We start from the raw sequence: 12,096 nt of genomic DNA, 5'->3' as shown, positions 1-12,096 counted from the left end.
ATACATGAGTGAGTGAGTAAATAGTTAAATAAATAGACTATGTTTAAGTTCATATTAGGTGACATACATTTTAGAAAGCATTTTGTAAATATATACTGTTTTGCTCTATTCTGCCAGCAATTTTTTTTTTGAAACAGAGTCCCAGCAGTGCCACTGCTTCTCCTGTCAACACCGTGGTGTTTCAATCCTGAATGATTTGGCATTATTTGAACAAATCAGGTGAAGACAGTCATTTGCTTCATTCTTAAATGAATCAACCGTTTTGAATGAAATGGTAGAATGAACTTGATGCCACCACCTCAATATATTTTATATTAAAAATATAAATCTTGTAACATTATATATGCAATTGTAACTGTAGTGTAGATGCATTCATGGCATCTCTGAGCTACATGAAACAAATTGCATGAACACATCTAATTACCGCTTCAGATGCAGCTTCTGTGCCAGCTCTGCAGTGCAAAGATGGATTTTGTTGATACTGATTTAATTTGATTGGAAAACAGCCCTATTCTGACTGTATTTTTTAACATATTTAAGAATGTTCAGGTAATAAAGAGAACATGCATAAAAAAGTTGTCCTTAATTAAAAATATCAAGTTTTTTCAGTTTTTCCATTTTTATTCTGGCTTCGGCAAATCATGCAACGTGTCACCCTTTTTGGTGTTATAGAAATGTAACACCTTAATCAACATCGGCCAAAGAAGAAAAGTTTTTGCAACCACTTCATTGGAGTTATGTTTGATTCAAAATCAGCTTTGCCTCAGCTGTTTCTCCTAAAATGCAGTTTTATAGAGCTATAAAATTGGATTTCAAATAATCTGGTTTGGCAAATCTACACACAATGAGGGGGAGACTTACAAAACTGTTTGTTTGATACTTTAGATACCTAGCAGAAACACTTGAGATCTCATTTGTCATTTGTTTTTTCTATGGGTTAAAATACAGCATCAGCAGCTCTGACACTTACTTTCTGCCTCTCTTGTAAGCAAGTGAGCTGCTCTCCGACCGGCTCTTGAGCTTTAAACATGGCCAGCTCAGACTCGACCTTCTCCAACCAGGAGTTCAGCTGCTCGTGTGTGTTTTGCAGTTTTGTGGCAAGAGACAGGGCTTTGTCCAGAGTCTTTGAAACATTGTTGCTCATTGTGTTGATCTCTGAATACCTTGTCTTTATTCCATCTAGTTTACCTTGGATGACAACAACCTCATCGCCTGAATGAAAGTGCACACACACAATACAGACATTCATACAGTTTCAGCGCATGGACAACATTTCTTTTAACAGGAAACCTTTTCAATGTTGACCCAGGTTATGCAAATATTAAAAAAATCTTAAAATAATTGTTATTGAATTTGTTACATAATCAAATTGCAACTATACATATATCATCAGTTAGCTATGTTTTTTGTTATTGTTTTTTTAATCTCACCTGTGGTCTGCTTCAGCAGTTCTATCCCATTAAGGATGGCCTGTTCAATATTTTGTTTCCTCAACTCAATGTCTTCATGAAGAGCCTGGACATTGAAACATACATGAGTCACAAGCATCTTCTGACAGAGTGATACAAAATCATACGACACCACTGAAGACAAAGAAATTAAATGAACAAAACAGGGGAAGGAAGCCTTAAGAGGGGGAGCGTGTAAAGTACCAGCTGCTCAGCATGCTGTTTAGCGAGCACGGCCGTTGTGTAGTCTTGGATCGAGACTTCGCTCAGTTTGCCGTGCACCTCATCGAGCCAGGTCATTAGGGCCACTTCATCCTCCCCAAAGAGCTGTGCATTAGCCAGGGCCTGCCGCAATAACTCGGCCTTCTGGCGGCAATGCTCCTGCAGCTCGATATAGCTGCTGTGCGTGTTGTCGAGCTTTGCCTGCAACAGCTCCTTGTCATCCACACAGCTGACCGTCCGTAGAGACTGGCCCAGACTCATGGCCTGGTACAAGATCTTACCACGCCCCAAAACCTCCTCCTCTAAAGCCTGATTACCATGGAAGTCACATGACCAGGGTGCAGAAACCATAATAACAGAAAAAGAATGGGTCAAATGAGAACACAAGGAAGAACAACAAATGCAGGGAAAATGGGCAATGGATAAAAAAAGTAAAACACGATGGAAAACAAACTAAACATGGTCATGGGAGTATGCCGTCGCTACAGACGTTTCTATACCTTATGCTGAGAAATTTGCTCCTCCAACTTGGATGTCTGGGTGCCAATGGGCTCTGAGTTGGCTAGTTTTTTTTCGGTAACTGTTAGCCACTCCGTCAAAGGCTCAAGGGTCTCATGGAATTGCTGTGCCACCACCAAAATATTCTCCAAATGCTTTTGCCTGCCAAGAGAACATCGCAGTTAGTTTTATTGCTGGACATGATTGGGTTTAATTATACTGTACCGGCATATGCTAAAACACAGTCCTTTACCCATGAAAAAGACAAATGATATCTTATGAGCAGAGCTGGAAAATAAGAACTGATTCTTATTTAGAGCTAAAACCTAAGATTTGTCCATAATTATTTTTTTTTTTTCCTCAATCAAAATGATAATAGCCTATTCCTATTTGACTTGCCAACAATGGGCATGTCATATCCAAAATGTAGCAACAGATTTGTGGTAAGTTTTACCTGTTCTCAGCTTTCTTGAGTAGGTCGTCCCACCTTTGCCCCAGGCATTCAATCTCTCTTGCGATCTTCTCCTTATCAACAGTATCAGCTAAGTCGGTCACCTTCCGTCCCTCCATCTTGATCAGCTCCACCGTAGCTCTCCGGTCATCCAGCAGTCTCTGCAGAAGCTAGACAAAGCCAGCAGAAACAATACAGAAGTGTGTAAAACCAAAAGATAGATTTCACATCAGTGAACTGATTCTCATTGAGGATAAAGTCGAAGCATTTCAGCCATCATACCTTCTGCTCTTGTATCTGTGCTTTCACCACTTTGAATTCTGCTGATGGAGGCTTCTGATTGGCCACCAGCTCCTCCGTGTCCGTGAGCCAGCTGAGAAGGGACTCCAGTGCATCCTGGAACCTGCCACAGTGTAGCAGGGCTTCATGAAGCTGTGCAGATCGCTCTGCAACCTGAGGAGATCACAAATACAGCAGATTTAAGTAAACTACCTTAAAACTATGGCTTGGAATGCTAGAAATTACAAATTTGTTTAGTGTAGCATCTCACACTACACCGCTTCTTGTAATAAAACTTCGATATTGGAAACGCTACACTATTTTACAGACTGTTCCTTAACTACTGAGAAGGTAATGACATCACTATTTGGTAGTTACTCACCAACACTGGCAAACATTATGATTGTTATCAAAAAATTATGAGCATTCCAGAGTGCAGTGGACAAAGAAATCAAACGATTCATGCATGATATTGCACCTCTTCAACTGAAATGTAAACCGTTTTTTAAACTAGATGAAGAGTGGGTCTTACTTTTTTGTTGAGGGTGTTCCATCTGGTGTTGACCTCCTCTAGATCCTGATCAAGTTTTTTGGTGCTGGTGCCTTTGGCAGCATTTTGGATCAGTGCATGGCCCAGAGAGTTCAGCTCCTGCAATTGGCTCTGCAGTGACTCAATGACGTCCTTTTGGAAAACCTGTATGTGATAAATACAGGAGAACACTGAAAACCCATTGAAAAATTTAAGCTATTCAATCTTCATAATATTCAAGCAATCATTAAAGTCACTCTTTCAAAACTAAGAACACTTCATTTAGTTCTCAGTATTGGTTTTCAGTTAAGAATCAAATTTGTCTTAGATGTTTCTCTTAAAATTCATTAGCAGATAAAAACAAAAAAGGCTTGTTTAGATCCAGTAAGTGGACCAAGATACAAAATAAATGTGTTTAGCATACAGTAGCTCCTACTACAATCCTATTCAGGGGAACAACATCCAAAACATATGCTAGAGGCCAGCTTTGTTGGTCTTTTCAGCAGGGTAACTAGATATGTTGTAGCCAGCAGCCTTATAAGGTGAGGCTCTTCCACTGAAATGGGCACTATGTGCACTCTAACGCCAGTCAACTGGTTGCTGTGAGAGGCTGCTACTCGGTTACAGCCAGCTGTGCACAATCACAACATCTGAGTCACTGACCAGCAATCACGATAAACCTAATTCAGCTTTCTCCTAATCTGATAAAGGCCGAATGGCACTAGCCAGCCTCCCAGTAAACACTAATCAAACAATCAACCTTCGCCCGCTATTTTGGGGTACCTGGGTGGAAGGCAAGGCCACAAGTTCCATCTGCGAACATTCAGCTATTGATGTTAATAGACTCTCTATGTCTTCATCGTCCACGTGTTTTATTCCATTGGAAAAACCCGCCTCTCTTTCAACTAACAGCAAGAAATCCTCTAAGTCTGCCATTTTGGAGTCCGTAACTCTTTGCTCGCATTCATAACACTTTTCATCCTTGGTTACATGTTGTCCTAGATTCTGCCGGCAGTGGGAAAGAGTCTTTGGTTCTGTCACCACAACACTGAGGAGCTCACAGTCATCCTGCGAACAAGTGTCTTCAAGAAGTTCAGCTGTGGGTAATTCCTCATATCCTGAGAATGTTGTGAAGTTATGCGTTTTACTACTTGACTCAGCCAGCATCCTGACATTTATATCTGGACAATCGCTATTGGAAACAGCGCGCTGACCCACACTGAGGTCTGAATTGTATGTATTGTTACGTTGTTGGCTTCCAAGCATCGATGCGTCTGTGTAATACAGCGGAGTGGGTAATCTGTCTTTCATTGGGGAGAAGGGGAACTCTTCCTGACCGAAGCTGAGGGAACGCCCTGGTTTGAGATCCCCAGATACGTGCACCCCCTCAGTAGAAGAAAGGCTTCTTGTGCCAGGCCCGGGTCGCCTCTGGGCTCGTGTGCTTCGCTGTTCTCTCTCCACAGTGGGACTACACAGACCCGAGTCACCTTCTGAAGTAAGAGAGTTCGTCATACTGCTTCCTCTTCCCCCTCGACCCAACCCGTGTTGGCCCGTTCCGTCATTGCACAGCGTTCCGCTGCAGCTGCCGTACTCGCTGAGGTTTGCGGGGGTGAAGGTCCGCCAGGAACGACGGTGCTGAGCTGGCTCCCTTTTTTCGCCCACTGGCCGAGGCTTACACAGCGTGGTGTCTGCACCCCGGATAATATCGCCATTAAGCTTCAAGCCGTCGAACACGACCCGCTCGTCCAAACGCACCGCCTCCCTGCTGCGGAGCTCAAAGGCACTGGAGGAGGCCAAGACGCCGTTCCCACAGAGTGCGGTCATGTCCAGGGTGCGATGGCTATATGGTAAAGTGCCGACTAAGTGCCTTGAGGCCAGGCTGCCCTTAGAGCCCGAGTCGATTTGCTCATTCAGACGCACTGTGTCATAAATGGACCTCTGGGGAACGTAACAGTCATCGATGTTGAGGTCCTCCTCCTCTCCTTTGCCCACACATGAAGGGTTCTGCCGCAGACAGTCTGGTCTACTCAGAGGTTTGCCCATTATGACAATCACTTACAAATGAATTATAACAATGAGGTAAAATTTTTCAGTGCAATGATCCTTAACAGACATCAAAGAAACTTTTAAAAAGCCTAAAAAGTCTTTACTCCTGCAAATCACTAGGAAACACTTTACCCCAAAGAAGGCGTAAGGAAATAATAAATACAGCCGTAAGGTAAATCATATAATTTTTTTAAGAATATGTGCATGAATATACTATTTAAAACCTAAAATTACAATACCACAAAAATACTATACATTTTATATAATTTATTTTATAGAGGTGGTGAAAATAAAGTTAATGAAATAATATTTTTTTTGTTATTTCTAATATACATAATTTCTTCTTCTTATACATCTTTTTCCAAAATGACAATCCTGCTGGTTTGCATTTCTCCCCATTGTCACAACTTGTCATTGTTGCTTGTTTCCTTAGTTCTTTATAACTCCATCAGGGCCGTCGTCTAGTGCTTAGAATTTCCTGAGAACTCCTGTACAGTTATCCACACAGAGGTATCCCGTATGCATAATGGTGGCATATCCCGATACAAATCCTCAAATCTGGGAAAACAAAGCCATAAGCTCCAGGAGAAACAAAAAGCCGCTCCTGCTTCTCTTGCGGTCCAACCGGCAATGACAGACACCCTCCTGGCACAGGGCTCAAGGCCCCGCCCCCCTCACATTATTCAGGCAACATCTGCCACAGCTCCATTTGTGCGGTGGCCGGCTCATGCTGATTGGTAGACGCTTGACCCTCTTTTAGTTCTCCCCTTCTGTCTCCGTGTCCCATTTGACTTAACTTCTTAGTGTGCTTCTGCTCTGACAGCAGCTCTCCTCCTCTTGTCAGGGGAGGGCAGAGAGAGAGAGAAAAAGCAAAGCTACAAAAGCAAACGGCACCCTCTCAGATGACATCACACAAGGCAGAAATAGATATGCTTTCTGCTCTCTTGCCCTCTTCGTCCCTTGTTTCTCCTCCTCTCTGCCTGGTGTTTTGGAGCCATGGAAGAGCCTGTAGTGTCTCATAATTACAGAAGAATGCTGAGGGAGGAACTGGATGGGGGTAATGAAACACCGTGACCTGTGCCAAGTCCATGACAGGTCTTTTTTCATGGCAAGTGGACAAGATGGGAGAAACATGGATTGAAGGGTAGAATGAATAAAGAATGCAGTTTGGTTTCTGGTACTTGTCAACTTTACTTGTCAGATAATCTCTTGATACATTCTAATCCCCTTCAAAGTGAACCTCACAGTATATATGCTCATTTTTGCTGGGCCCTACATAGGGACCAATAATTTTTGTCAGTCATTGAGCACCAGCTCATAACTACGTGAAGTTTAGCAAAAATAACCCACTTAAATATTCAGCTTAATTCACCTCAGGCGTAGTTAATAGGCAATTGTGCATAAGTAAAAATAAACTTTTGAGTCCGTTTTATATATATATATATATATATATATATATTAAAATGTATTTATCAGGACATATTTATGTGATACTATCATATGTGACACCTCTAATCTAGGTGATGCATGTGTCGTCTTCTGTGACATTTTATTATTGCTGTCGAGAGTGTAGGGAGTAGTGAACAGCGTGTAGGTGTCTGGGAATCGGTACACAAACTTTTTGAGGAAAAAGAGGAAATCGGGAAGCTGGAGGAGGTGAAGAGGTTAAAGATATGTGTGGGATTCGAAGAGGGGTGTTTTGAAATAATCCAGGCTAAGAATTAAGAAAGGCAGAACATTTGTTTTTAATAGTTCCGAGGTCCAAGTCTCTAATGTCTCCGAGACGTGTTTACTGCTGTTGACGCCACATAGATGTCTCATGAAGCAAATAAAAGGGATTTATCTTTTTATGACGCCATTTATTTGGATGAACTTGACCATTTGCTGTGCTTTACAGCTGCTTGATTTTGTGGATTTATTTAAAAAAACGAGCAGAATTTATGTGCAGTTCGTTTATAAATCCATTCTTATGTTCAAAGTGACAATTTACGTAAGCATGACTTTACAAACAATTTACACAGAAGTCTGTAGCCCTTGGGAGTTTTGACCAGCCATTTGCACATGGCAAAAACTTGCAAGCCAGTCTTTTAAATGTGGATGAACAAATTATCTGACCTGATGTTAAATGCATGAAACCATTCATTTAAAACCAGACATGATGGGAAACAATGCCTGTCTGTGCACAGAAACAGGGCAGGGATGTTCCCCATCCAAAAAAAAATAATCTCTGTCAACAAAATCTCTCACCATTCACACGAACAATACCCACAGGCACTGAAACGCAGAACTATTATTTAGATGAGAACAAAGGTTTCGTTGAAAAAATAAAATAAAATCTCAGAGTAAATTCCTCTGGCAATTGAGGGCTGAGATCCGTTGGGCCAAAAACATTATCTCTTTCTCTCTCTCTTTGTCAATGTCCCATGCAACATGATAGCAGTGAAATAACAACTTCATCATAATGCAACAATGTGCATAAGTTCTAGTGCTGTGCTGGTAGAGGGTTTCAGGTTCTCTCTCGGGCGTTTGTACGGTGAGTCAGGCTGATGAGTCAGCTCAACACTTGGGGCTCACAAAGACCCTTTTCCAATCATCACCTATGGAATTACAAATAGCTATGATTCAAGAGCCAGAAATTCCCACAGGTTCACAGGAGACATTCATGTCATGTCTAAGTAGTGGAAAAGAACACTCTTCAATTCCCAAACATCTCCTGCAAGCGCAAACCTCACCGTCACAATGTCAGGGTGCTGTGGGTTGATTTCCGACATACAGCTTAAGTCCTTATTAGGTTTATTCACAAATCAATCCAATGCATTGAAGAAAAAAGAGATAAGGATAAACAAGCAACTTCACACACGCATATTCTTAAATGACAGAACCAGATTAAAAAAAAAGAAAAAAAAGAAAGTCTATGCCAGTCTTTGTGTTTCATGATCTGGGTCATTTGCCTGAGTTAAATGGCCGTATCAGTGAGAACAAAGCTGATTTTCCAGCAGCAGCTGATGTAGCAGTGATCATCCATCCAGACATTGAAAAGCACAAAAAGAATGGGGAGCCCGAACAACAAGGGGCCACATGATCGACCGAACAGCGGCAGCTGATGCTTTATCACAGCGCATGGGTGTCCATGCTTGATTCATATGCATATCCGAATATAGGTTACGCTTCCTTCCGTTTCAAGCATTTAAAGGCTTTCTGGATGATGTTTTATCCCACTTTAAGTCTTGACAATGGTTTAACCATTGTAAATATCACATTGTTGTTTTCAGCAGGTTTTTTATTGCTGTTGTAATAAAACTACAATATTATCCATCCTAATATTTGCTTTGATTTCCTTTGGTTGTAATTAGACTATAAAAAGAACAGAGAAATCTACTCCAGGTCTTTGGTTTATGATAAGAAACACACTGCGTTGCCATAACAAAAGAAAATAAAGAACATTTGGCTCCAGTATTTGGGAGAATAAGCTACATGTTTGAGCATCTGAACAATCCAGAAATTCCTGCAGCAGCATACTTTTCCAAATGATGTAGCACTTTAAATATTGAGTAAAAAAGGTCCAAGAACTGACCAAGATAAAGATTTTTTCTAATTCTCTAAAAATATTGCTGGTTAATTACAAGTTAATCTCTATCGTTTGCATCTGTGGTGCAGAACATCGTTTCAAATCACCTCTCACTTTGTCAAAACAAAAATAATCACTACAGTGAGACAAAAAGAAATTGTTGTGCACTATACACTTCTGCTTTGAGTGTATCAATAGTTTTTTTTTTTTTTATCAAAAATAAATATTTTCTGTGGTAATTTGAAACTAACATTAAAGGCATGTTTTATTAAACCTAGAACATTCATTTAAAGATTCTGATAGAAACATCATCATGCATCAACTTAAAAAAAGGCTGAACAGATTTGTTAATAAGCATAATCAGTTTTCTAATATTTTGCACAAGAATGGATTCTTTACATATAGCATGTCCAAATTCAGAAAAAAAGAGCTTAAAAAGCCGATTGTTTGCAGTTGAATGGAGAGGCCTGCTCTAGTATAGCTAACAGGGCAAGGAGCAGAAGTCAAACCCCACTACCTTTCACTGGACCGCTACGATACACGGCACCCCACTGGACCCCAGCTGGCTCACCGCACATTCGCAACAATGCCACATCAGCTGACACTCTTTTGTTAGAACCAGATGCTCATGGACATACTGAACTGTCTAGAGAAGGGTGTAACATGTGGCTAACAGATCAAACATAAATCATGAGCAAGATCCTCCTGTAAAACTCTGCTGATAATTCAATAAAAAGTTGCCCCTAAACAGTTGGCCCCTTTTTAAAAAATTTAATAACTTACAATGCATTTCATGTTTTTTTGTTAAATGTTTTACATTTAAAATGTGGCACTTGATTTGACATTTTGTTCATGATAAAATGGCATTCATACTTGTATCTGCAGTCTGGTTGGTTGAGTGGCCTAACATGGCACAACATAAAACACTGGCTCAACCAATGGCGTGCATTTGTTTGAATAATGGAACACTGGAGGAGTGACTAAAACCTGTTTTTCACTATTTTTGCGGTAAATTACCAATGTTGCTTTAATGTTGCTCAAACGTTCATTAACATGCATTGTCCCTAAACAAACAAACAATATTTTTGAAACTCTTTTTTGGTCCCAGAAGTAGTGCATAAATTATACACATAGTGCATAAATGTGTGAGACTACTTCATATTAACTAAATGTAGTTTTACTATTTATAGTGAAGCCTTTTGAGGATTATGTCATCTGGGAATTAAAAAACATATTCATTTACAGTAAGGCTATGCCATTACTTTTTCCATTAAACATGAGATTTCACCATTTTCACAGTTCTTACTCGCAGTGTATCAATCCTTTAAACTGTCAGTGACTGCTACAGTATGGATGTTCTAGAAGGAGAACAGAAATAGGCAGGACATGTAATGAATTGTAATTTTACCTTGAAGGCCTCCAGTTGTTGGTTAATGACTTCTGTTTCCAATCCAACAGACCCTTGGGACTCCTCTTGTTTTTCGGCACTGCTCAGTTTGTGGGTGAACTCTTGTGCCTTGCCGTCGAACTCCTCCAGATGACTGAGGGTCTCCTCAACCTGTTCTCTTCTACCCGTGGCACGGTCCATCAGCTTTCCACATTGCTTGCCCAGGGTTTCCAAGTCTCTCTTCAGACCCAGGAGATCTGGTGAGGCCTCTGACTCCAGCATCTTCTTGCAACTGTCTCTGCCATTGGCTGTGTTGGTCATTAGATCCTGAAGTTTAGCAACAAAGTCTTTGATAGTGCTTTGCTGATCCCGTAAGGTGTCAAGGTCCCTGCCTACTGGAGCCATACTATCTAACTCATCGTCCAGGTCTGTGAAGTTCGTAAACATTTCACGAATGCTGTTCTGGAATACTCCAATGCCCTGGAGTTTGTTCTCCAAGGTCGAGCAAGCATCCTCTACCTTTTTGGTAATTGACATGTGGTCTTTATCCAAGCTGTCTGCCTGAAGAAGAAGGTCTGTCACACCTTCCACCTCAGAGGCATCTACCACAAGAGTTTTTGCCAGATTTTTGAGATGCTCAATCTGATTGTGGACACCATCTAAACTGTTCTGCTGAGCCTTCATGTTGGTCAAGTTCTTGTTGCTGTAGGCCTGGACACCCAAAGCCGAGTGAGAATCGAGCTGTTTCCTGGCAGCCTCCAGCTGGCCTTTGGCATCCTTCTGTAAGTCGTTGAACTCTTTCAGCTTCTGTGAGATATTTTCTAATGACTCTTTTTTGAGCGTTAAATCTTCTGTCAGCTTATCCAGTCTTTTACCAATGGTTGCCTTCTCCTCCCTAACCGAATCACCATCTGATGTGACTACCTCCAGGAGGCTGTCTGCAGCTGTGTTCATCATCACAACTTGCCCTCTGTGCTTGTCAATGTCTTTCTGGATGGCCTTCAACTGCGAGAGGGAGCCCTCGATCTCCACAGAGTTCACGCTGAGCTTCACGTTCTTCTCGCTGTCTTCACACTCTTGCAACCATGAGCTCAGTTTCTCAGAATGTTCCTTGTACTTCAGTGCCCTCTGCAAGCCCCCCTGAAGCTTTTCTGCTTGCTCAGAATTACTTTTCTTCACATCATCCCAGTTGGACCTTAGAGCAGAGAGCTGTCCCTGAAGGGCCACCTTTTCTGCCCCCTCTGTGCTTTGGAGTAGAGATTCTCCCTCTTTAATGATGGTGTTATAAGGTTCTTCATGCTCACTAATGGCCTTTTGGACAGTACTGTTCTCCTTTAGACTCTGTTTTAACTTCTCTGCATTAGCAGAGATGGGCTGTGACTTACACAGCTCCTGCAGAGTTTGATTCAGCCAGGCTTGGAAGTCCTTCGATGTCTGATGGAACTGCTGGGAGCTGGCGAAGGCTGAGTTGAGCTGCTCAATCCGCTTTCCTGGTGGACACAAGGTAAAATATAAGAATGTTAGATAACAGTTGTCACAATTATGTAATACTGTGTCCGAGCAGGGCATAACATGACAAGTCTCAAGCGCCAAGCAATTTTTCTGCTATGCCTGAAAGCAAAAATCACAAGCAACTGGAGCATCTTGCTATAGAGCAACAGTATGTGC

At 41.4% G+C, this 12,096-nt stretch overlaps 1 protein-coding gene across 1 annotated transcript in view; it reads right to left on the bottom strand.

Annotated features, from left to right (window-relative positions):
* The window catches only part of LOC306883957 (dystonin-like), a 174,814-nt gene that overhangs the window by 36,551 nt on the left and 126,167 nt on the right, over nucleotides 1–12,096 (bottom strand). The window contains exons 55-62 of the mRNA XM_079439506.1: nucleotides 10,450–11,918; nucleotides 3,431–3,592; nucleotides 2,902–3,072; nucleotides 2,623–2,789; nucleotides 2,171–2,330; nucleotides 1,653–1,979; nucleotides 1,431–1,515; nucleotides 971–1,212 (exon numbers count right to left, since the gene is read on the bottom strand). Coding sequence (XP_079295632.1) covers nucleotides 971–1,212; nucleotides 1,431–1,515; nucleotides 1,653–1,979; nucleotides 2,171–2,330; nucleotides 2,623–2,789; nucleotides 2,902–3,072; nucleotides 3,431–3,592; nucleotides 10,450–11,918 — 2,783 coding nt within the window. The remainder of the gene's footprint in view (nucleotides 1–970; nucleotides 1,213–1,430; nucleotides 1,516–1,652; nucleotides 1,980–2,170; nucleotides 2,331–2,622; nucleotides 2,790–2,901; nucleotides 3,073–3,430; nucleotides 3,593–10,449; nucleotides 11,919–12,096) is intronic.

Source organism: Barbus barbus (assembly GCF_936440315.1).
Source record: "Barbus barbus genome assembly, chromosome: 18".
NCBI classification, from domain to species: Eukaryota; Metazoa; Chordata; class Actinopteri; order Cypriniformes; family Cyprinidae; genus Barbus; species Barbus barbus.
The sequence above is the reverse complement of the archived record's forward strand: the minus strand, read 5'-3'. Positions and strand labels throughout refer to the sequence as shown.